The following is a 26,098-nucleotide window of genomic DNA, read 5'->3' on the forward strand; positions in this document are numbered from 1 at the left end:
ACCTCTACCTCTACCTCTACCTCTACCTCTATCTATCTATCTATCTATCTATCTATCTATCTATCTATCTATCTATCTATATATCTATATATCTATATATCTATATATCTATATATCTATATATCTATATATCTATGATCTAGCTATCTCTATCTATCTATCAATCTATATCATCTATCTATCTATCTATCTATCTATCTATCTATCTATCTATCTATCATCTATCTATCATCTATCTATCTAATCTATATCACCAGCAAAGCTAAATAGATCCCTCTCTCTCCCTCTCTCTATATGTGTATGTATATGTGTGCGTACACAAAACAGTAAAAATAGATAGATAGATAGATAGATAGACAGAGAGACAGATAGATAGATTTTTCTCTCTCTCTCTCTCATACACACACACATCTACACACACACACATCACCAGATCTCTCTCTCTCTCTTACACACACACACATCACCAGAGATAGATAGATAGATAGATAGATAGATAGATAGATAGATAGAGCTGATTTCTCTCTCTCTTCTCTCTCTCTCTATCTCATATATATACACATTCACCCACTCACGCACATGGACACATGACCAGAAATAAATAGATAGATAGATAAATAGATGTATTTTGTGACTTCATGACCTCTGTAGATGCTATAGTATATGCTAAATAATATAAACAAAAAGGCATTTGCTGAGAATTCCGCAGCTACCCCATTCATTCTCCTGCCCAATAAAACCACAGCCTCTTCTGAATCAAGAGCAACTCGTGTCAATAACACAGAACTGATTTGTCTCCTTTCAAGACGAGGCGTGGTCTTTCCAGGTGAAGCATATCGCCTTGATCTTCTGTCCAGGTACTCATCTGCTCCTTCCCCTGCTTGTTTTTTCTAATGGTTATAATATCTAAATTATAATTAGTCAAATCTGGCTAAGCACTGCCACCTATTGACGCATTGCTGCCCAGTCTATTTGTTCGCTTTGATTCCCCTGAGGAATAGAATCAGAAAAGAAGATCTTATAAAAGGAAGCACTAGAGATACCGAAACGAGATCATCCAGGGATGTCGGCTGAAGCAAGAAACATGCCCAGGAGTTGTCACTTTAATTTTATTGAATGTTTTCTTCTTCTGTTCAATCGTGTCTCATTCTCCGAGGCTGCCTGGATAAGTCCTTGCAATTTTCTTGGCAAGTTTTTTCCCCAGAAAGTGCCATTGCATCCTTCCTGGGGCTGATAGAAAGTGACTAGCGGGCCAAAATCACCAAATTGACTTTGCGCCTAAGGCAAGATTAGAACTCATGGTCTCTAGCCTGATTTCTTCCTCACTACCCCATGAAGTCTCTCATTCAGAGGTGGGTTCCTACCAGTTCGCACCTATTCGGTAGAACCGGTTAATCAAATCTACCGAACCAGTTAGAAGAGGTTCCACCAGTGGACCCGGAAAGCAGACCACACCTACAGAAGAGGTTCCAAAAGTTTGTGAAACCCACCACTGGTCCTTGGAGATGATTATTCTACACTATCATGCTCATATTTATAAAACTCAGGGCCTCTGTGAAAGGCAAGGATGACTACTGCGTTTGTGGTGCAATCAGAACATTGCGTGTGTTGAAGTTGTTTTAACGCAAACCAAAGATGCCTTTTAAAAGACAAGTTTACATCATATTCTTATGCATGCCAGTGCTGTGCGTGAGGTCATTTAAGGTGGTTCTGACAAGTGTCGTCGGCATCTTCATATCCGGTCACATGGGCGGCAAGCCACTCCCACAAAGGAGGCCACACCCACAGAGTAGGTTCAAACAATTTTTGAAACCCACCACTGCTCTCATTGTAAGGTTACATTCACAAGACCTTGTTGCAAGCCTGAAAGTAGCTCTCTCCCCCCCCCCCACCTTTACAATCCAAGTGCTGTAATTTTCGGACTATAAGACGCACCAAGATTTTGAAGAGGAAATTTTTTTAAAAAAAGTTTTTTGCACTCTGCAGGCCTCCCAAACCCTCTGCACGCCCCATTTTTTTTGTGAAAAACAGGGCATGCAGAGAGTTTGGGAGGCCTGAAAAGTCCTCCTGAGGGCCAGGGAGGGCAAAAACACAACATTTGAGTGTGGGGGGGGGGCGGGTTGGGAAGTAAAAAACGGGCCCATTTTTTTGCAAAAAATGGGGCGTTCGGAGAGTTTGGAAGGCTTGCAGAGTGCTCCTGGGGGCTCGGGAGAGCAAAAACAGCCCCGCTTTTGTGAAAAATGAGCCCCCTTTCACTCATTTTTGCCCTCCCCCAGCCCCCAGGAGCACTCTGCAGGCCTTCCAAATCCTCTGCACATCCATTTTTACGAAGGGGGTGGGGTTTCAGGAGGCCAAAAATGCTGCATTCAGTGTATAAGGTAGGAAGGAAGGAAGGAAGGAAGGAAGGAAGGAAGGAAGGAAGGAAGGAAGGAAGGAAGGAAGGAAGGAAGGTAGGTAGGAAGGTAGGTAGGTAGGTAGGAAGGAAGGAAGGAAGGAAGGAAGGAAGGAAGGAAGGAAGGAAGGAAGGAAGGAAGGAAGGAAGGAAGGAAGGAAGGAAGGAAAGGGTAAAGGGAGACTTGTAGCAATGTCTTCATGGAAAAAAGGACATTGAGAAGGAAACTCAAGATCACCTCTCTTGATTTTGTTAAGTATAAGACAGGACAGAGGGAAGTTTGGACAAGCTCTGTTATTCTAAGGCAATACACTTTTTCTCAAATCAAGGGAGGCAGCTAAGCTTACCTCTTGGTGCGCACATGATCAACACACTGGAAAGGACAACCAGGATCTCCCCTTTCTTCATGTTGCTTCTCCGATTTACTCTGAGCATAATAATGGCTTCTGCCCTATTTGACTCTGGGACAAATGGAGGTATGAAATATTGGGCTGTCTCAGGTGACTGGGTGTGATCTCTTACAAAGTACTTTGTGTGGGAGTGAAAATGAAAATAGCAATAGCAGTAGACTTATATACCGCTTCATAGGCCTTTCAGGCCTCTCTAAGCGGTTTACAGAGAGTCAGCATATTGCCCCCAACAATCTGGGTCCTCATTTTACCCACCTCGGAAGGATGGAAGGCTGAGTCAACCCTGAGCCGGTGAGATTTGAACCGCTGACCTGCTGATCTAGCAGTAGCCTGCAGTGCTGCATTTAACCACTGCGCCACCTTGTCCAAGCTACGTGCCCTCTGGACGTGTTGGACAACGTGTTCCAAGACTCCAAGCAACCAAAAACAGTTCCCTTATCCCTAAATACCAGAGCGTTTTTTGGAAGTGATATTGAAGGAGGAACTAGGTATGGGTAGTCTAGTGCAGTGTTTCTCAACCTTGGCCACTTGAAGATGTCTGGACTTCAACTCCCAGAATTCCCCAGGCAGCATTCGCTGGCTGGGGAATTCTGGGAGTTGAAAGTCCAGACATCTTCAAGTAGCCAAGGTTGAGAAACACTGGTCTAGTGAAAAGAGAAACTAGACAGTTCCAATATTTGAGGGGCTGTTATAAAGAAGAAGGGATCAATTTATTTTCCAAATAACCAGAAGGCAAGGCAAGAAACGAAAGGTGGAAATGAAGGAGAGCAGCAATCTGGAATGAAGGAGAAACTTCCTAAGAGTGAGGACAATTAACCAGTGGAACAGAAGTTGCCACCTGAAGTTGTGGGTGCTCCATCATTGGAGGTTTTTAAGAAGAGACTTAAATGGTAAGAAGTCTGAAATGGTATGGGGTCTCTTGCTTGAGCAGGGGGTTGAAGTCCTCCATAATCTCTTCCAACTATTCTATTCTATTCTATTCCATTCCATTCCATATTGTATTATTCTGTTCCATTCCATTCCATTCCATTCCATTCTATTCTATTCTATTCTACTCCACTCCACTCCACTCCATTCCATGTTGTATTATTCATTCTATTCTATTCTATTCTATTCCATTCCATTCCATTCCATTCCATTCCATATTGTATTATTCTGTTCCATTCCATTCCATTCCATTCCATTCCATTCCATTCTATTCTATTCTATTCTACTCCACTCCACTCCACTCCATTCCATGTTGTATTATTCATTCTATTCTATTCTATTCTATTCTATTCTATTCTATTCTATTCTATTCTATTCTATTCTATTCCATTCCATTCCATTCCATTCCATTCCTACTCTACTCTACTCTACCATTCCACTCAATTCCATTCCGTTCATTTCCCAGGGCAGTTAGAAGCGGCTGGGGATTGTGGGAATTTAAAGCAATCCACATGAGAACCCTTGAATGGGGGAGTTTATCTCCAGAACAACAGAGGTTGCTTTGACAGTGGATGACATGAGAAATTAAGGGACAGTATTTTATGAGGAATAATGAGGTTAAGAAGCTTACGATGCCCAGAGTCGTTTGACAGTGAGTGACTTTGGGCAGCACTTAAACGGTATAAATAAACACAGGTGGTCTTCGACTTATGGCCATCATAGATGCCATATTCCAAGTGTGGCCTTCCCAAGGCCTTATAAAGTGGTATTAACACTTCGCGTGATCTTGATTCCATCCCTCTGTTGATGCAGCCTAGAACTGTGTTGGCTTTTTTGGCAGCTGCTGCACACGGCTGGCTCCTATTTAAATGGTTCTCCACTAGGACTCCAAGATCCCTCCCACAGTTACTACGATTGAGGAAGGTACCACCTATACTGTACCTGTGCATTTCGTTTTTCTTGCCTAAATGTAGAACCTTACATTTTTCTTCCTTGAGTTTCATTTTGTTAGATAGGGCCCTGTCACTTCTCTCCCTTCTTTTGAATTTTGCAACCCCATTTTACAATGTTCAAATATGATGGTTTCAATTCAAAACTGTGTTTCTCAACATCACTGCAAAATAATGCAAAAGGAATCAGCCTTGCGGACCGATGCAAATTCGCCTGGTCAGGTTTCCATTTCAAACACTTCCCAGCCAAAGGGAAGTGTATCGTTCTCACAGGATAACAACAACAAAACCCTCAGTTGCCAGATGGTTTCCGACAAGCTCCAGCAGGCCATACAGGTTTTCTTTGAAAATCACCCCAATGGTACAAAACTACCACACACACACACTGTATCCTTCGGCAATGGTGCGTTCCTCCCAGATGGAACAGCCTTAAAATATGCAACGTCTTTGTAACCGGTGAGAGGTTGTGATCATGTCGGCGTAGCTGCTGCCTCTTCCATCGGATCCTGGGGGCCACAATGAAGCATTTGATCCTGTTGATGATCTTTTGCATGGAAAGAGGTGAGTGTGATTTCCCCAAAAGATTCCTGAGATTAAAGAAAGCATGAGAGGGCCTTGAAAGTGAACTCAGAAAAGGCTCTAGTGCAGTGGAGTCAAACTCGATTTCATTGAGGGCCGCATCAGGGTTGTGTTTGACCTCGGAGGGGGCAGGGGGCGTGGCCAGCTTGCTGTGACTTGCTGTCACAGGACTTGCCTTAGACCCTCCCTCGCTCTCATTATAATTTCTTTCTTTCTTTCTTTCTTTCTTTCTTTCTTTCTTTCTTTCTTTCTTTCTTTCTCTCTCTCTCTCTCTCTTTCTTTTTTTCTTTTTTTCTTTCTTTCTGAGAGCCGAGGTGGCACAGTGGTTAAATGAAGCACTGCAGGCTACTTCAGCTGACTGCAGTTCTGCAGTTCGGCGGTTCAAACCTCACCGGCTCAGGGTTGACTCAGCCTTCCATCCTTCCGAGGTGGGTAAAATGAGGACCCGGATTGTTGTTGGGGGCGATATGCTGACTCTGTAAACTGCTTAGAGAGGGCTGAAAGCCCTAGGAAGCGGTATATAAGTCTAACTGCTATTGCTATTGCAGTTAGAAGTTCTGGTTGAGCCACTGTTATAGTAAGGCAAGGATCCATATTACGGCAGCAAAACATCCCTGTGTGCTTCCCTCTTGCCATCATCCCCTTCTCAGTCCAACCTGGTTGGACATGTTCCTCCTACAAGCCTCAGGCCCTTCGGAAGCTCCAAACTTGGAGCAGATTGGTAGGTTTTACTGGCATTTCCTGATCTGATTTATCAGGCAAAAGTTGACTTGCCCAATGCTGCTGTCAAGGAAGAAGGGTGGCATCTCCTCGAGCAAAGCTGGAGAGGTGGTTCGATCACCCAGGCCTGCCCTTCCTTCATTGCAAAACCCCATTGCCCTGGGAAAGCATGAAACCTGTAGGTGGCAGGTTCAAAGTAGGTAAGGAAGGTGTGGTCTTCACATCCTACACCTTCGCTTCTTCGAGGTTTAGCAAGGCAAAGCTTGGGAGATGGGTCTATCGCCGGCCAATCATGAACCTCTGGGCAGATGCAGCGTTATGTCTAACCGGCGTTGCCTGAAAGGGTGATGGTCCTGCCATGATATACAATGGTATATTCGAATTACAGGATGACACTGTCCTTGGAGGTCTTCTATAGCAATAGCAATAGCAGTTAGACTTATATACCGCTTCATAGGGCTTTCAGCCCTCTCTAAGCGGTTTACAGAGTCAGCATATCGCCCCCAACAACAATCCGGGTCCTCATTTTACCCACCTCGGAAGGATGGAAGGCTGAGTCAACCTGGAGCTGGTGAGATTTGAACCGCCGAACTGCAGAACTGCAGTCAGCTGAAGTAGCCTGCAGTGCTGCATTTAACCACTGCGCCACCTAGTCCAGCCCCCTGCTAAGGCAGGAAACCCTATGCCGGTGATGGCTAGCCTTTTTGTACTCATGTGCCAAAAACATGCACATGCGCATGACAGCACGCATGTTCATGCCCACACCCATAATACAATGTGCATGCATGTGTGACACACACGCACACCGCATCCCCTTTTGGGCCTAGCGTAGGGTGACCAGACGTCCTGCATCTGGCGGGACAGGCACGACTTTTCATCATTTTTCCCGGGTCCTGCCCGGTTCTCAAAAAACCCCGCTTTATTTTGGCGCTCACTGGCTCCCCTGCCCATCAGCTGCCGCTACCTCGCTCATTATTTCCCCATCTATTTCTAAAAATCTAAGCCAGCCCAGCCTGCAGCTCACTGATTGGCCTGGACTCCAGCCAATCAGTGAGCTGGCTGGGATGGAAAACTTTAAGCATGCACGGGAAGTTTTCCATCCCAGCCAGCTCACTGATTGGCTGGAGTCCGCTTAGCACGCCGCGTGAGTCGCAGGAGTCTCCATTTCATTTCGTGGCCATTTGCTTTGTTTTGCTGCTTCAGCTTCACTGGTGAGTAACCGGTGGAAATTAGTAACGTGTGCGGGGTTAGTGAAACAGCCGCTGCAGCCCTCCTTTCCTTCCCTGTGTGCAAGAAAGGCGCCCGCTTGCCAGCCCGCCCACCCTTGGGCTCCGGGGCAGCACCTACCCAGCGCGGACGCTGCCGCGCTGGTTCCTTCGCGCCCCTCCCACCCCTCTGCCTCCTCAGACCTCCACGCAAGAGCGGCGGAGTGAACGAGCGGCCACAACAAAGCTCCGCTTGCTGCTCATCCCGCTCCTTCTTCCTCCTCCTCCTCCCCTTCCGCCTTCAGCAGCAGCAGCAGCAGCCGAGGCGGGAAAGGGGCGCTTTGGCAGGGGTTCCACAGTGCTGTGGAAGCCCTGTCAAAGCGCACCTTTCCCGCCTCGGCAGCTGCAGGACCGCCCCACCGCTTCATCTTCCTCCTCCTCCTCCTCCCCTTCCCCCTTGACAGTCTTTCAAGAGATTTCACAGCTACAGGCCTTTATCAGGCTTGGAGAGCTGCCAGGCCAATATCTTCCAAACGCCACGCTGTAGCAGCAATTCCTTGGCACGTAGTCAAGATTGGATTCCACTCTCCTGACCTTCCCCAAGAGCCGCAGATGGAGTCCCAATGCGGCCCATTACCTTGGAGGTGGTTGACAAATTAAGGGGCCATATCACCCACCTCTCTGGGCATGCTGCTCCTTCACTCTTCAACTTTTAATTATCATTTTATTTGGTTCAGGATTTCTATTTTTATTGTTTTAGAGATATTGATATGTCACGACTTTAATCTTTTTTATGCTATGAGCCACTCAAGGTCATTTCATTACGAGGTGGGTGGCGAATAAATCCAATAAATAAGTAATTCCTCTATTACAGAAAATGTTCTATAAAGCATTTAATAAGTGTCCTTCCCTTCTTAATCCCTTCCCTTTCTTTCTCTTTTTCATCCCTTCCCTTTTCTCTTCTCTTCTTCATCCCCTCCCTTCTTCTTCCCTTCCCTTCCTTCTCTTCTTCATGCCTTCCCTTTTCTCTTCCCTTCTCTTCTTTATCCCTTCCCTTCTTCTTCCCCTTCTCTTCTTCATCCCTTCCCTTTTCTCTTCTCTTCTCTTCTTCTTCCCTTCCTTTCTTCTTCCCTTCTCTTCTTCATCCTTTCCCTTTTCTCTTCTCTTCTTCATCCCTTCCCTTCTTCTTCCCTTCCCTTCTTCTTCCCTTCCCTTCCTTCTCTTCTTTATGCCTTCCCTTTTCTCTTCCCTTCTCTTCTTTATCCCTTCCCTTCTTCTTCCCTTCTCTTCTTCATCCCTTCCCTTTTCTCTTCCCTTCTCTTCTTTATCCCTTCCCTTCTTCTTCCCTTCCCTTCCTTTCTCTTCTTCAACCCTTCTTTTCCCTTTTCTCTTCCCTTCTTCTTCCCTTCCCTTCCTTTCTCTTCTTCATCCCTTTCCTTCTTTTCCCTTCCCTTCCCTTCTTCTTCCCTTCCCTTCTTCAACCCCTCCCTTTCCACAGCTTTGTCCCTATATTGTTTCAGATGCGAAAATGTAAAATCCCATGCGGATTGTTCCACCTCCATTAGATGCTCCGACATGGAAAAATTCTGTGCGTCACAAACCCAGCAAGGACCCGGTAAGACTCAGCAATCATGATGAGTAAGCAGGAACTTCAATAGGGCCAAGACCCACTTCCTTGGTAGAAGTGAAGGAGATTGGAATAGGGAGAGATGACAAAGAAAACTTCCCGGAATCTAAAAGAGAGCCAGAAATTTGAACAATAATTTGTCCTTTGAAGAAAATTCACAGGAATCAATCAGGTTGAGCATAGGGCAAGTGGCATTGTTAAGCAGAGTGGAGTAGTAGCTGCCTCTTATGATAACTGCTACCTGAATAAAATAATAGAGAATAGAATAGAAATAAGAATAGAATAGAATAGAATAGAGTAGAGTAGAGTAGAATAGAATAGAATAGAATAGAATAGAATAGAATAGAATAGAATAGAATAGAATAGAATATTATTTATTTTATTATTTATTTTATTAACTGCATTTATATGCCGCCCAATCCCGAAGGACTCCGGGCGGCTAGAATAGAATAGAATAGAATAGAATAGAATAGAATAGAATAGAATTCTTTATTGGCCAAGTGTGGTTGGACACACAAGGAATGTGCTCTCAGTGGACCCTGTTTCCCCGAAAATAAGACCTCCCCAGATAATAAGCTTTTGAGCACATATGCTAAAATAAGCCCTCCCCTGAAAATAAGACCTCCCCTGAAAATAAGCCCTCCCCCAAAATATTGCAACACAGCAGCAGCCATGAAGTGACTACGCTCACCTCCTCCTGCACCTCAAAAATAATAAGACCTCCCCAAAAATAAGGCCAAATAAGATCTCCCCCCAAATAAGGCTTTATTTGGGGGTCAAAAGAAAATAAGACCCTGTCTTATTTTCGGGGAAACACAATACATAAAGAAAAATAAACTACATTCATCAAGGATCATAAGATGCAACACTTAGTGAAAGTCATAGGTTACTAATAAGCAATCAAATTATACTAGGAAACAAATAAAACCATATACATTTTAATGATACAAGCAACATGGTTATAGTCATAAGTGGGGAGAGATAGGTACTAGGAAGGAAGAGAATAATAATGATAATAATACAGTCTTAGTAAATAATTTGATAGTGTTGTGGGAATTAGTTGTTAAACAGATAAGTCTCTTCTCCCTCCCATTCCAATGCTTGTTTGTTCTTCTCTCTTTAGGGGAAGAACTGATGATTAGCAAATGGTGTTCCCCAAAATGCTCCCGATTCCGCCTGGAAATCCAAGGATCCAACGTCTCCTCACAGTGCTGCCAAACTGATTACTGCAACAGCACTGGGCCCAGTGGTGTGCAAAGCAGCGGTGTCCTTGTGATGGGGGCCATCCTCGTCAGCTTCTTCTACATCTTCCAGAAAGGGTTGTGATGGGGGGGGGGGACAGGAGGAGAAGGGAAGCCTGGGGTGGGTATTCAGTTCTCTAGATTTCTTGAATGCCCACACACAAACACACTAGTGTTTGTAGTGAAGGAAGACACACCCACCCGTCTCCTAGAACCATGAAATATTTTGAGAAACATTAAAAAGGAAGAATGTTATATTTCCCTGAATGAGAAATGGAGAAACGTACTTTTGGAAAGGAGTTGGAGTTTGGAGTTTATTCAATTTGTAGGCCGCCCTATTCCCCGAAGGGACTCAGGGCGGCTGAACAAAAGCCAAGGGAGGGGAAATTACAAAAAGTAAGACAAAACAATCAGACAATACGAACAATTTAAAAGGGGGGGGGACTCAACCCCAGGCTTGCTGGGACAGCCAGGTCTTCACGGCCGTCCGGAAGGCCCGAAGGGTGGAGAGGGTACGAATCTCCACGGGGAGCTCATTCCAAAGGGCCGGGGCAGCCACAGAGAAGGCCCTCCTCCGAGTAGTCGCCAGCTGACATTGGCCGGCAGATGGAATACGGAGGAGGCCTAATCTGTGGGATCGAATGGGTCTGTGGGAGGTAATGGGCAGAAGGCGGTCTCTCAAGTACAAGAAAGCCACCCCCACCTTCCTTAATAGCCCCAGCAGATATTTTGTGCCCACTGAGAAAGACTGGGCCACCCTACCTACCAAATAAAAGACCTCCAGCTCCAGAGTGATGGGATTAAAACCTGACCCTCCAGGACATAATGGGATTAAACCACTAAGACAACAGAGCCCAATCTCCTAAGGACATTGCATGACTCCCGGCAAACTTCAATCAAACCTAGCTCAGTCAAACATGACCCTTACATGGCCCTTAGGTGGGAATCTGACAATAGAATACATGTGTATATTCAGGAAAATATGACAAATGGGTTGTAGAGGACTATCTTTATTTATTAAATTTATTTGCTGCCCATCTCACCCGGTGGAAAGTTTGCTTGATGTCTCCATGTTCCATTTTAGAACCGCAGTTAAGTTATTGAACAACCATGGCAAAAAAAAACCCCAAAACCCAGGGGTCATAACATTGGGATGATTCACTTAATGACGTGAGGGAAGACCCCCCCTCTCTCCTAGAAGAATGAAATATGTTGAAAAATATTAAAAAGGCAGAATATTATATTTCCCTAAAGGAGGAATGGAGAAAAACGTGTTTCTTAACAGGCAGAAAGGAAACTCATTGTCCTTGCCACCAAGAGATATTTGGTGCCCATTGAGTAGGACCTCCAGCTCCAGGGTGATGGGATTAAGACATGACCCTTCAGGACAGCATAGGATTACAATAATAATACAATGATACAATAGCAGAGTTGGAAGGGACAAAGAGGATTAGGGGACTGGAGACTAAAACAAAGGAAGAACGGTTGCAGGAACTGGGAATGTCTAGTTTAATGAAAAGAAGGACCAGGGGAGACATGATAGCAGTCTTCCAATATCTCAGGGGTTGCCCCAAAGAAGAGGGAGTCAAACTATTCTCCAAAGCACCTGAGGGCAGAACAAGAAGCAATGGGTGGAAACTAATCAAGGAGAGAAGCAACTTAGAACTGAGCAGATTAATTGTTAGAACAATTAATCAGTGGAACAACTTGCCTCCAGAAGTTGTGATTGCTCCAACACTGGAAGTTTTTAAGAAGATGTTGGATAATCATTTGTCTGGAATGGTATAGGGTCTCCTGCCTAAGCAGAGGGATGGACTAGAGGACCTCCAAGGTCCCTTCCAACTCTAATATTCTGTTTTTTTTAATCAATATTTGATCCTTCACAGATGATGGTGCCTGATGAAGACACTGCTGAAGAAGGGGGTCTTGAAAAACTCTTTCCAAAGTGGTGCAAAGCTCTGGTAGAATAAAGGCTGTTTGTTCAATCTAGTGAACAAACTGCTAGTTTAAGCCCAGTGTTAGTTTTCTCAACAAATCCCTAATTTGGAAAGCAATAAGGTTTTAAAATAAAATGAGCTATGAAGTTTTGCTCCGTGCAAGAGTGCCCTCTGGTGGGCAGAGCCAAAAGTGCAGATGACAGAATCTTTTGCTATATATACTTGGTTTGCTAGAAGCAGGTAAGAAAACCAGCGGTTCCAAAGGTGGATTTTCAGGAGGCAACGGGACTTTCTTGTTTTTTTTCTTTTGAAGATGTTTCACTTCTCCTTCAAGGAGCTTCTTCAACTCTGGTGGTGTTGGTGGCGCAATACTGGAAGAAGGAAGGCTTGCCTACTATTCAAGAATGGACATTAAAAGTAACAAACTTACGGCTAAAATATCAGCATATCTCAAGGACCACTCAAATGAGAGATATAAACTGGAGGTGGGGTTCTAGGGGGAGGGGGGGAGGGGGGAAATATAATATGTGTTAAACTCTAAAGTACATGATTGCACCTGTATACTGTGGCTTTTTAATGTTAGTGTTAAAATAGAACAAGCTGAATATATTGGAAGGCAATAGAAGTACACCGAAGGGAGGAGTTGAGTGAAAGAAGAAGGAGGGTGGAGAGGGTGTGAGAGAGGAGGAGGAGAAGGAAGGGAGGGAATGGATGAAGAGAGGGAGTGATAGAGGGGGAGGGGAAGTAGGTAGTAGAGGGGTATGTAAGAAGGGAGAATGAAAGTTGGAGGGGGTTGAAAGAGGGTGTATGGTGGGCCAAGGTGGTATATTCGGTTTGTATTGTAGGGGGCATTTTCTATATAAGTGAGGGCTGTGTTTATTACTCAATGTCATATGCCCCGGTTATGCACAGTAAATATGTGATTGTATAGAATGAAATGGAAATAATAATAAAAAAATATTATGCTGAAAAATGAGAGATATAAACTGGAGTGGAGAAGATGGATTGACTATACTCAAAATAAATATGGGACTAAGAAATTCCAGATAGTTTATGACTGAAGAAACAAGGAACGATATAATCTGTTTAGAGTTAGCCTAGCAAAGAGGAGCTAAAGCTCAAATGAAAGATGATACTAACTTTTTAAAAGTTTATTTTAGAGTATCTTGGTTAAAGATTTATACCTTGTATTGGTCCTGGGAAGTCGGGGGGGGGGGAAGGTTGGGGGGAGGGGAGGAGGAGGGAGGTAAACATTTGTAAAAGTTTTTTTTTTCAAAAATTTTCAATTTAAAAAAAAAGAAGCTTCTTCAACTCTGACAGGATAGTGGGGAATGGGTTATTGGGGAGCTGAAGAAGCTTCTTGGATGAGAAGCAAAACACCCTCAAAGAAAAAAACGGGGGGGGGGGGAACAATATACCTCCCAACGGCCGATAAGAACTCACAGACTGGGCCTCCTCCGGGTGCCGTCGACCGGACAATGCCGGCTGGCGGCTCCTCGGAGGAGGGCCTTCTCTGTAGCTGCTCCGACCCTGTGGAACGATCTCCCCGTAGAGATCCGGACCCTCCCCACTCTCTCGGCCTTCCGAAAAGCCACTAAAACCTGGCTATTCCGGCAGGCCTGGGGCTGTTGACTCCAAGAATGAGGTCCAGCCCCACCCAGATTGAGGGTATGGTGCGTTGTTTTTAAATGGTTTCTTTTTAAATTGTTTCCTTATTTTATAACTCCTTATATTAACTTTTTCTGTAAGCCACCCGGAGTCCTACGGGATTGGGCGGCGTATAAATTTATTAAAAGTTGTTAAAGTTAAACAAGAAAGTCCAGTTGCCACCTTAAAAAAGCATTGGGACAGATTTTTTAAAAAACAGATTAACAGCATTGGAAGGGAACTTATAGGTCATCTAGTCCAGTGTTTCTCAACCTTGGGGACTTTAAGTCCTGTGGATTTCAACTCCCAGAATCCCCCAGCCAGCAGAGCTGGCTGGGGGAATTCTGGGAGTTGAAGTCCACGGGGCTTAAAGTCCCCAAGGTTGAGAAACACTGATCTAGTCCACCACCACCCCACTCAAGCAGGAGACCCTACACCATTTCTGACCGACGGCAGTCCAGCCTCTTCTTGAAAGCCTCCAGTGGCAAAGCGCCCACAACTTCTGAAGGCAACTTCTGTCCCATGGGTTGATGGTTCTCACTTGCACGCCGAACCGACAGTAATGCTGGTAGCAACCCACCTCTGAGTAGGACAGGCATGCTGGTGCCAGCGGTGAGTTCTGGGCGATATGTCTCAGTAAAGGCGTACCGAAGGCAGCTGGCAGCAGCGGCCACTGTACCGGTGTAGGAAGTTTATCACCCAGCCCTCTCCCAGAAAAATGAAATATCCTAGGAAATATTGAAAAGGCAGAATATTTCCCTGGATGTGAAAATGGAGAAACGTGTTTTAAAAGACAGAATAGCTCCCTGCAGCTTCCTGCCCATCCCCACTTTGTCAATGAGCCATTGAAGCCTGAGCTAGTCCACTTTACATAATAAAGAGTTCTCCCCTTCAGCTCCAGGGAGATGGGATTAAGGCATGATAATATTGGCCCTTTTACCCAACTCGCCACATGGCATCTGAGAACTCAACCAAACCTGGATTGAAAACGCAGCCTAGAGAGTTGCCCCTGCATGGCCCCCATGGGAGTCTGATAACCAATCAGGATACAAGCTCAAGATCAAAGGCCAGAGAGGGCATAAAATTAGGGACTTTCAGCATCTCAGTCCTCCCTTCCCTTCTTCTCCACCAACACTGAAGCATGTGATCCCCCTTTCCTGTTCAGGACTTCAAGCCATGGGGTCCTGTCCACCATTAAAACCATCTTTCCAAGCAGCCTCCGTGTCTCCAGTGTCTTTTTCCCCACTTGGAGCCGAACCCAGAAGGACATTTCTTCCGACAAAGGGATCAACTTATTTTCCAAAGCACCAGAAGGCAGGACAAGAAACAATGGATGGAAACTAAACCAGGAGAGAGGCAAACTGGAATTAAGGAGAAACTTCCTGGTAGTGAGAACTATTAACCAGTGGAACAACTTGCAACCAGAAGTTGCAGGTGCTCCATTCCTGGAGGTATATGAGCATAGACAACCAGTATAGTGTCTCATGCTCTAGCATGGGGTTGGACTAGAAGATCTTCAAGGTCCCTTCCGACTCTCTTATTTTTGTTGATTAGTCAGTGGAACATCTTTCCTCCAGAGGTTGTGGGTGCTCCAACACTTCAGGTTTTTCAGAAGATAATAGACAACCAGTTGTCTGAAATGGTCTCCTCTTCCAGGACTAGAAGACCTCCAAGGTCCTCTTCCAACTCTGTTATTTTACGTTCTATAAGTCATAAAATGTGTTAGAATATTCATGACTGGGAGAGACATGGTAACAAGGTCAGCCAATGAATAGGCATGGCAACTACGTCAGCCAATGGGAGCTTAAACAGATCTGCGTCTGTGCTGAGAATCGAAACTGAAACCTCTCCGTCTGCTCTGAACTCTTGAGGTGAAACTGTTCCTTCCTGCTTGTCTTCTGACCACGTTGAAAGAATCTACTATTGGTATTCATCTGTTATTATGTCTATAAAGACGTTAATGAATCCAGCTGAATCGGTTATCTGTGTGTGCTTACCGGATGTGGTTTTTTCTGCAGCAAACTCTGACAAAACGGTTATAAACTTTAGCAATGAACTTCCGACAACTCCACCAAGCCTCCCAGTTTTACACAATGCTTTAAGCCTTGTTCCTTAATTTCATGCTACTCTTCCTAAACATGCCGTGTGTATTTTGGCACCATTAAATTATGTACTTTGATGGTATGTCAAATATATGTTTGACTTCCTTCCTTCAGCCCCGTCTAGAGTCTGAACTTCCTGCTTTTACACCTGTGTCAGCTAGCCGGAGGCACTTTTCCAATTGTTGGTGTCGCGCAGAAACCAAGAGGAACAAATGATTAAGGGTACATCCTTAAGCTGACTAAGTAGATTATTGAATAGGATTTTAGTCTGGCACAGCTTTTTACAGGGCCATTCTGTTAAGAGGCATTTAAATATTATTGTCCATGTTCTACTCAACTCCACCTACATATTCATGCCAAAAAGGACAGGAGGAGGATGAGAAGATTAGAAGGAGTACCAATTAATCAGAGGAACAATTTGAGGTTGTGGGGGATTTTAAGAAGAGATTCGACAACCATTTGTCTGAAATAGAATAGAATAACAGAGTTGGAAGGGACCTTGGAGGTCATCTAGTCCAGTTCCATGCTTAGGCAGGAAACCCTATACCACTACAGGCAAATGGTTATCCAACATCTTCTTTAAAACTTCCAGTGTTGGGGCATTTACAACTTCTGAAGGCAACATCTGTTCCATTGGTTGATTGCTCTCACTGTCAGGAAATTTCTCCTTACTTCCAGGTTGAATCTCTCCTTGGTCAGTTTCCATCCATTATTCCTTGCCCGGCCTTAGAGTGCTTTGGAGAATAGCTTGACCCACTCTTCTCTGGTGCAGCCCCTCAAATATTGCAAGATGCTATCATGTCACCCCTGGTCCTTCTCTTCACTAGACAAGCTATGCCCAGTTCCTGCAACCGTTCATCCTATGTTTTAGTCTCCAGTCCCCTAATCATCCTGGTTGCTCTTCTCTGCACTCTTTCTAGAGTCTCACCGTCTTTTTTATAGTGTGGTGACCAAAACTGGATGCAGGAGTCTAGGTGTGGTCTTACTAAGGCTTTATAGAGTAGTATTAGTACCTCCCTTGATCGTGATTATATCCCTCTGTTAATGCAATTTAGGATTGCGTTGGCATTTTGGGGCTGCTGCCACGCACTGTTGGCTCATGTTTAACTGGACTTCTAGTCCAGTGGTCTCCAACCTTGGCAACTTTAAGACCTGTGGACTTAAACTTCAACAGTGCAACGCACTGTTGGCTCACGTTTAACTGGTCTTCTAGTCCAGTAGTCTCCAACCTTGGCAACTTTAAGACCTGTGGACTTCAACTCTCAGAGTTGGACTCTGGGAGTTGAAGTCCACAAGTCTTAAAGTTGCCAAGGTTGGAGACCACTGTTCTAGTCCAACCCCCTGCTCAAGCAGAGGACCCTACATCATTTCAGACAAATGGTTCTCCAAACTTCCAGTGATGGAGCACCCACAACTTCTAAAGGCAACTTGTTCCACTGGTAGATTGTTCTCACTTTCAGAAAATCTCTCCTCATTTCTAGAGTACATCTACCCTTAATCAGTTTCCATCTGTTTGTTCCAGCTTTGTTTTGTTAATTCCATCTCTTATCCCCCCGATATTTCATTTTGGAAGCAGGGAATAAACCATGGTGCTGGTGAGAACAGCTACTACCGGTCATAGAATCCATGAAACTAGGAGGTGTAGATCACAATCGCTGGGTTTCTTGGAGTGGCTGTTCCTAATTGCTGAGAGATTGACACCGCCGATTCTGAATCGTGGAACTGAGGAAGCATAATAATACCCTTGGCAGGACTGTTGAAACTCATTATGGATTCTAGGGATGAGTAGGCATGTGAAACTCCGTAATGAATATGTACACAGCACTAGATGCCAGAAACTGATGGACTGACAGCTTCCTGCTAGAACATATCATCAAATGTTGAGCTGCCAGCCAAGAATCCTCTGAGCTTTATCAGAGAAGAACTACTAAGACATTTGAATCTGACAATTCTGAACTTAAGCTTCAAAAAAACATACGACATTCAGAAGTGGTATTAGCAATAGCAATAGCAATAGCAGTTAGACTTATATACCGCTTCATAGGGCTTTCAGCCCTCTCTAAGCAGTTTACAGAGTCAGCATATCGCCCCCAACAACAATCCGGGTCCTCATTTTACCCACCTCGGAAGGATGGAAGGCTGAGTCAACCCTGAGCCGGTGAGATTTGAACAGCCGAACTGCAGAACTGCAGTCAGCTGAAGTAGCCTGCAGTGCTGCATTTAACCACTGCGCCACCTCGGCTCCTTATAGTAAATAACTGAGACACAGCATCACACTACAAAGCTGAACCTCTGAATCTTCTTCCGAGATTCAACTAAAGAGCCTTTGTAAAGAGTTATAGAAAACAACAAAACAAAACTTTTCCTCTTCTCTGTGAACTTTTCCTGAGACAGCAGCAGCTACACACTGGCTAAATACTGTTTTGCAAAGAGATTAATTAGTCCTTCACGAGTGAGTCACTGCCTCTCGCTCCTAAATATTTATGCAGCAAATCTTCAGCATTTACTCCTCCGGTTTGTGAGATCCTTGTTTTCAAAATTACAAAACACTCCTGGACTCACAATTAAGCCTCTGCGTCAGCCCCCAAGGACCTGGTGCACGACATTGTAATTTATATACTTATGAGAGGGCTCTAACATGTCATCAGCATACAATCTCATTATTCTGGATCACATTTCCCCTTCCTAGAGTATGTTTAAATCAGAGGTGTCAAACTCAAGGCGTAGGGAGTGGATCCGGACTACGGGGTGTTGAGATCTGGCTGACGGGGGGCCCACGGTGCCTCTGCCAGTGAAAACGGAGCTCATGAGAGCAAGACGGGAGACTTTTAAGAGGCCAATGACAACAATCTGGAGTTGGCAGATAGCAGACATGTTGGCTCCTTATTAGAAACTTTAATTTCTCATAGCCATTTTAAGGCTGAGTTTGGGAAACCAACTCACAGTGCATTCTTCTACCAAGTTCGCTCTTGTTCACCTGAGTCATTTTTGTATATATGTGTGAAGGTACTGTGTGTGTGTGTGTGTGTGTTTGTGGTGGGTTACAATTTATTTTACTACCAATTTACTTTACTACTACTCGTGCGAGGCTTCTGGAGTGTGTGTTTGTGTGTGTGTGTTTGTGTGTGTAAAATGTGGGTACTTGAGAGACCGCCTACTGCCAATTACCTCCACTAGACCGATTAGATCCCACAGATTAGGCCTCCTCCGAATTCCATCCGCCGGCCAGTGTCGACTGGCGACTACCCGGAGGAGAGCCTACTCTGTGGCTGCTCCGACCCTCTGGAACGAACTCCCTGTGGAGATTCGAACCCTCGCCACCCTCCAGGCCTTCCGCAAAGCCCTTAAAACCTGGCTGTTCCGACAGGCCTGGGGCTAAAGAGCTGTTGCCCCCGTCTCGAATGGTATGACTGTTTTGTGTTTTAAATCATGCATTGTTATGTGTCGTTTTTTAATTTTTTGTCTGTATCCCCCTTCCCTGGTTTGAGTTGTGAGCCGCCCTGAGTCCCCTTCAAGGGAAAAGGGCGGCATATAAATATAAGCCAAGGTGGCGCAGTGGTTAAATGCAGCACTGCAGGCTACTGCTAGATCAGCAGTTCAGCGGTTCAAATCTCACCGGCTCAGGGTTGACTCAGCCTTCCATCCTTCCAAGGTGGGTAAAATGAGGACCCAGATTGTTGGGGGCAATATGCTGACTCTCTGTAAACCGCTTAGAGAGGGCTGAAAGCCCTATGAAGCGGTATATAAGTCTACTGCTATTGCTAATAAACAAACAAACAAACAAAACAAACAAATGTGTAAACAAGAAGATGAAGACTAAGGCAAACTAATATAAAGAAGGAAAAAGAAAAATAACATGAACAAAGGAAGCCCAGTTGTCTCTTGAAAAAAAAAGCATTTTTGGGAGAACCATGACCTGGATGGCTGAGAATCTCAATTACATCATTTGATTCTATATTCTATAAGCTATCCTGTCTACTCATCAAAACCATACATGACAAGTGTGTGTTTGTTTTATGCAAGAAGTTCATAAGTGGTTTCCCATCACTAACAAATGCACTGTAGATTATATCTTTTCTCTAATCAAAGAAGTCAATTTGTCTATTTCAATAACATCCTCCAGAATGGGTAATGTCAAACAATTCCATCTCTGGGTATATAACAATCTCGCCAGAGTAATTATATATTGAAATGAGCTTGTATGGTGTTTGTTGTTGTTTTTTTGCACAACCTGTTGGTTGAGTTATTGGTCTTAGGGATACCTGGGAAAGATCTTGAACCCCAAATCAGAAACCTTTACTTCATAAGCAGGAAGACTTCAACAGCCCTTTTCAAATAAGCCCAAGTTGGGGCCAGCTACCATGGCTTCAAGGTAGAGCACCCACCAGATATGAAGAACGGTTGCAGGAACTGGGTATGTCTAGTTTAATGAAAAGAAGAACTAGGGGAGACATGATAGCAGTCTTCCAATATTTGGGGGGGCTGCCATAAAGAAGAGGGAGTCAACTTGTTTCCCAAAGCAATGGATGGAAATTAATCAAGGACAGAAACAGCCTAGAACCATGATGGCAAACCTATGGCATGAGTGCCAGAGTTGGCACACAGAGCCCACTCTGTGGGCATGCGTGCGTCAGCTAGCTGGTCTTCGCATGCGCCAGAGTGCCAGAGTGGTGGAAACCAGGAAATTTCTCGGAAAATTTCTCCTTAGTTCTATGCCAGTGATGCCGAACCTTTTCGGCACCAAGTGCCCAAACCGGGATGTACAGGAGAAACTTGAAGACCAGCTGGATGTTGCGCATGCAAAACTGCGCACGTACCAAGCCGGCAGAATTGCCAGCAGCAACCCATCACTGGTGTAGAACCTTCTAGAAACTGCTGAAAGGACTATGTTGTAGGCTTGAGATAGGAGGTTTCATACCCCTCCTCCTCCGTTGAGGGAGGGATGATCGAGCCGAGGTGGCGCAGTGGCTAGAGTGCAGTACTGCAGGCCACTTCAGCTGACTGCTATCTGCAGTTCAGCGGTTCTAATCTCACCGGCTCAAGGTTGACTCAGCCTTCCATCCTTCCGAAGTGGGTGAAATGAGGACCCAGACTGTGGGGGGGGGGGGGGGGGGGCGATATGCTGACTCTGTAAACCGCTTAGAGAGGGCTGAAAGCCCTATGAAGCGGTATATCTGTCTAACTGCTATTGCTATTGCTATGATCAATCTTAATGGCCTCTTTGACCCATCCCCTCTGTCCAGAATGTGGACTAAACCTAGAGTCATTACGTTCACATGAGTGATCCAAGTCCATTGACCCTTATTATCGAGATATTTAATAGCTGGAGCAGTGAAGGGTTGGACAATGAGTAAGAAAAGACAGTTGTTAGCTAATTAGTCGAAGAAAACTGGCTATCGCATGAGGCAATCTAAGCTCTGATTGGTTGTTGTGAGCGAAAAGGGGGCGTTTCCTTATTTCCCGCCTTTTTTTCCTGCCGTGTGTGTGGGAATTTACCTCATGATGTTCCTGCTGTGGTGATTTAGCTCTTGTTGCTCCTGTTTGCCTGACTATTGTCGTAAAAATTTTTGCCTCATATAAAAAACAAAGGGAAACCACAAGCGACCACAAGCGACAAATCTTACTTTAAGATCGGAGGTTTATTTGTTTCATGAGCTATCTTGAACATGAGCAATGCCATTGCACAGCAAAACCCACATTGTAAATCTTCCATTGCAATGCGTTCCTGTATAGCAAATAGCAAATCCTACAAGGATCGCTATCTGGCAGAGGATGCGCCAGAGTGCCAGATTCCCATCTCGAGCCACATTACATATACCTTATTTTTTTACTGACATACGCATTCCCCTGTTTTACTTCCACATTCTTTCTTGCTTTCTTACTGGACGTCGCTCTCTGCAAACACCCGTGTACATTTGAAGTCCTCAGACGCTTGTGACTTTCAGTTCCTCATTTCCCCGCCGTCTCATTCTCCCTGCTCTAAATATATCCATTAACAAGTGCAAACTCTGCAGAAAATGCAGCACATTTGGAAATATTAGCCTGGTACGTTCTGCAATTATGCCAGTTTTAAAACTTTGGTTCAGTGCGGCCTGCAAGCTCACTCCTAGGCTCTACTACCTGAAACTTTCCAATGGATATTTGCTCCCCTCACACGATCTAGATTTCTGTGTAGCTATAAAATATATTTATTTGTCTAAAACCACAAGTTCGTGTCAGGGTTTCCGACTCCTTTTGGACACCAGATGCGGCTGAAATTATCTAGCGCTAATTTATTGCTGACCGTTGGTTGACCAGATTCTTGTGTACAAGCCTGAGCAATAAATCATCTTAAGTAGAACTTAATTTATGGTCCGATGGCCTTCATTCCATTCCCAGCTGAAAAACAACAGGATTTTTTTTTCCATTCAGAAATAACTTTCCTACGTTTTTGGAAGTTGCTTCAGCTGCCGGTTTAATGGACCTGTTTTACTCTCTTATTTGTCTCCTGGAAGACAGACTCAACAGGTTTTCCAAGTCAGCCTGCTTAATTAAAAAGCATACGGCCTTCCCACAGGTTTCCTTTTCCCTCTCATATTTCTCTTTTCCTATTTTCACAATCCCCAAATCATCAGCCGCTCAGTGGAGTCACACACAGTTTGCGGAACTAGGCTGTGAAGAATAGCAATAGCAATAGCAGTTGGACTTATATACCGCTTCATAGGGCTTTCAGCCCTCTCTAAGCGGTTTACAGAGTCAGCATATCGCCCCCAATAACAATCCGGGTCCTCATTTTACCCACCTCGGAAGGATGGAAGGCTGAGTCAACCTTTGAGCCGGTGAGATTAGAACCGCCGAACTGCAGAACTGCAGTCAGCTGAAATAGCCTGCAGTACTGCACTCTACCCACTGCGCCACCTCGGCTGAAAACCCCAGTGGAGCCAAATATAAATCCCAATCCAGATATTTGGGGATTTAGGCGGTGAAAAAGACTATTGGGACTTAGGGAAAATTAGGCTTCCGTGTTAAGGGTTGTGATTCACAAATCTTTACACGCAATGGTGGGTTTAATTTTTTTTTTAGAACCTCTTCTGTGGGTGTGGCCTGTTTTGTGGGAGTGGCTTTCCGGCCATGTGACTGGGTGGGCGTGGCCAACTTGTAAAATGTGGTGAAACTCATTTAACAACGCTCTTGCTTAGCAATCAAAATGTTGGCTCAGAAACTCAGTCTTAAAGCTGTCAGTTACAAGACCCTTGCACCCCTAACCCTTTAGGGGGAAAAAAACCCCAGGGGTGTTCAAAGTTGAGAGCTTTAAGACTTGTGGACTTCAACTCCCAGAATTCCTCCTCCAGTCATGTTGGCTCAGGAACTCTGGCATTGAAGTGTGCAAATCTTAAAGCTGTCAAGTTACAAGACACTCGCACCCGTAGCCCTTTAGAAAAAAACAACAACCCAGGGGTGTTCAAACTTGACAGCTTTAAGACTTGTGGACTTCAACTCCCAGAATTCCTCCTCTCGCTCTTCATCTTGATGATGTGAGGACGGGCGGGGGGAGGGAGCTGGAACCGGTTCTAAACGGCACTGTATATTTGTGGAACCTCTTCTATAGAAGAGCTTAGAACTGGCAGGAACCCTGTTTACACGTCACCTAAAGGCATATCGGAAAACCACAAAAGTTCCAAAGTGTTGACTTTCAGTGCTTCACTATCATGTTTCTGGTTTAGGGGAGTTGGCTAAACCCCAGACAGATTACACAATGGAGCCAAATGAGAAAACAAAAAAACAGAATTAGCATTTATGCAAAAGAGCATAAAGACTCTGCTCTGCAAAAGAGCAGAGTCTTCTGTAAACCATTGTAGGAAGTTAGCGCCCGGCCCTCTCCTAGAAAAATGAAATATTTTAAGAAATATTAAGAGGACAGAATATTTCCCCTAAAAGGGAGGCAGAAACTCATCCCCCCCCCGCCGTACCTTTGTAAATGGGCCATTAAGGCCTGAGCCAGTCTATTCTACATAACTAAGATCTAACTCCTTCAGGAGAGCCGTAATAGGAATCCCAAAGTCCTTTCATTACATCATCACCCAGCAAGGCTCAACCAAGCCTGGGATTCAGGACAGCCTACAGAGTTGCCCCTGCATGGCTCCGTGGGAGTCTGACAACCAATCAGAATTCAAGCTCAAATTTAAAGCCCAACAGAGGGTATCAATCTATCTATCTATCTATCTATCTATCTATCTATCTATCTATCTATCTATCTATCTATCTATCTATCTATCTATCTATCTATCTATCATCTCTCTCTCTCTCTCTGTCTCTCTCTCTCTCTCCCTCTCTCTCTGTCTCTCTCTCTCTATCTATCTATCATCTATCTATCATCTCTCTCTCTCTCTCTCTCTCTCTCTCTCTCTCTCTCCCTCTCTCTCTGTCTCTCTCTCTGCATCTCTAGGGATGTGGTGGCTCAGTGGCTAAGATGCTGAGCTTGTCAATCAGAAAGGTTGGCAGTTCGGCGGTCTGAATCCCTAGCACCGCGAAACGGAGTGAGCTCCCGTGACTTGTCCCAGCTTCTGCCGACCTAGCAGTTCGAAAGCACATAAAAAATGCAAGTAGAAAAATAGGAACCACCTTTGGTGGGAAGGGAACAGCGTTCCGTGCACCTTCAGCATTTAGTCATGCCGGCCACATGACCACAGAGACGTCTTTGGACAGCGCTGGCTCTTCGGCTCTGAAACAGAGATGGGCACCCTAGAGTTAGGAACGACTAGCACATATGTGCAAGGGGAACTTTTACCTTGACCTTTATGGTAGAAGATAATCTTCCAAAACGAGGAGAAAGCTTCCCATACATACCTGGGAGCATTCCTTTGTTGGTAATTATGACTGCCTAAATTCCTGGTCAAAATTCCAGCATTGAAACCTAACTGTGGCTCTCAATCCTTTCGCATGTTCAGCCCTGCAATAGCAATAGCAATAGCAATAGCAGTAGACTTATATACCGCTTCATAGGGCTTTCAGCCCTCTCTAAGCGGTTTACAGAGTCAGCATATTTGCCCCCAACAACAATCCGGGTCCTCATTTTACCCACCTCGGAAGGATGGAAGGCTGAGTCAACCCTGAGCCGGTGAGATTTGAACTGCTGAACTGCTGATCTAGCAGTAGCCTGCAGTGCTGCATTTAACCACTGCGCCACCTTGGCTCCTGCAACTACTTAACATAACAAGCCCAAGATATTTGGGGCCTAAGGGAGGCGACTCAAATGTTCTTCTGTTTTTGTGCATTACAGAAAAGAGAGAAAAGGAATTTCTCGCTGAAGGTGAAAAGAAAAAAAAAAGAAAAAAAAAGGGTGTTTTGTTCGATATGAAAAAAAAAATACCAGCCATAAACGATATGCTCACAGCAAACCCATCACAGGTATTAAGAAACAGACCTCTTCCCCTAGGCTGAAAAATTCACTGGGTTGGTGAACAGCTTGGTCCCCCTCTTCAGGGGTGGGTTTCAGAATTTTTACCAAGGGTTCCTCTGCCTGGTTGCTGGGTGGGCGTGGCCATGGTGGGTATAGCAATAGCAATAGCAATAGCAGTTAGACTTATATACCGCTTCATAGGGCTTCCAGCCCTCTCTAAGCGGTTTACAGAGTCGGTATATTGCCCCCACAATATGGGTCCTCATTTTACCCACCTCGGAAGGATGGAAGGCTGAGTCAACCCTGAGCCGGTGAGATTTGAACAGCCGAACTGTTGAACTGCAGTCAGCTGAAGTAGCCTGCAGTACTGCATTTAACCACTGCGCCACCTCGGCTCTCTCGGGTATGGCCTAGATGGCCTCCTGCACCACGGCCGGGGTGGCGGTGGGGAGGAATCTATCTTCTTCTTCTTTTTTAATCTATTTTTATTCTATCTTCTATTTTTATTCTATCTTCTATTGTTGTCCTAGGTCCATTCCACTGATGGGTTTCAAAAATTTCCACTACTGGTTCGGTGGGCGTGGCTAGGTGGGGGGCATTTGACTGAGTGGGCATGGCCAGCTTGACATCACTCACACCCATGCCTACTCAGTCACATGACCCCCACCACCACCAAGCCACGCCCACAGGAAAAGGTAGGAATTTTTTTTTAGGATTTCTCCCTATCTACCCCCGTCCTCCCTTTGCCCCGTGGATAATGTTCCTCCAGGCCTTCCTGTCCTCTACCATCCTCTGGAGTCCATTTAAGCTCACGCCGACTGCTTCGGTGACTCCATCCAGCCACCTCCTTCTCTGCCGTCCCCTTCTTCTTCTTTTGCCCTCCATCGTTCCCAGCATGAGGCTCTTCTCCAGGGAGTCCTTCTTCCTTCTCATTAGGTGGCCAAAGTCTTTGAGTTTCCTCTTCAGGATCTGGCCTTCTAAA

At 45.0% G+C, this 26,098-nt stretch overlaps 2 protein-coding genes across 2 annotated transcripts in view; one reads left to right on the top strand and one right to left on the bottom strand.

The window, feature by feature from the left end:
* The window catches only part of LOC148049064 (lymphocyte antigen 6E-like), a 6,253-nt gene extending 3,426 nt beyond the window's left edge, over positions 1-2,827 (bottom strand). Inside the window, exon 1 of the mRNA XM_087703809.1 lies at positions 2,740-2,827. Coding sequence (XP_087559935.1) covers positions 2,740-2,827 — 88 coding nt within the window. The remainder of the gene's footprint in view (positions 1-2,739) is intronic.
* Positions 2,828-5,197: 2,370 nt separating this feature from the next.
* Positions 5,198-10,136, top strand: LOC148049065 (lymphocyte antigen 6E-like). The gene is made up of 3 exons (XM_087703541.1): positions 5,198-5,240; positions 8,682-8,798; positions 9,934-10,136. The coding sequence occupies exons 1-3, from the start codon at positions 5,198-5,200 to the stop codon at positions 10,134-10,136; spliced, it is 363 nt and encodes a 120-aa protein (XP_087559667.1).
* The last annotated feature ends 15,962 nt before the right edge of the window (positions 10,137-26,098 follow it).

This window comes from Thamnophis sirtalis, unplaced genomic scaffold (assembly GCF_051295495.1).
Source record: "Thamnophis sirtalis isolate CommonGarterSnake01/CBP01778 unplaced genomic scaffold, rThaSir2_p1.2 scaffold_2, whole genome shotgun sequence".
NCBI classification, from domain to species: domain Eukaryota; kingdom Metazoa; phylum Chordata; class Lepidosauria; order Squamata; family Natricidae; genus Thamnophis; species Thamnophis sirtalis.

Coding starts and splice junctions, on each gene's coding strand:
- LOC148049065 (XM_087703541.1), top strand. CDS start 5,198: ATGAAGCATTTGATCCTGTTGATGATCTTTTGCATGGAAAGAG. Junction 5,241..8,681: donor GATCTTTTGCATGGAAAGAG/GTGAGTGTGATT, acceptor CCCTTTCCACAG/CTTTGTCCCTATATTGTTTC. Junction 8,799..9,933: donor ACAAACCCAGCAAGGACCCG/GTAAGACTCAGC, acceptor TTCTCTCTTTAG/GGGAAGAACTGATGATTAGC.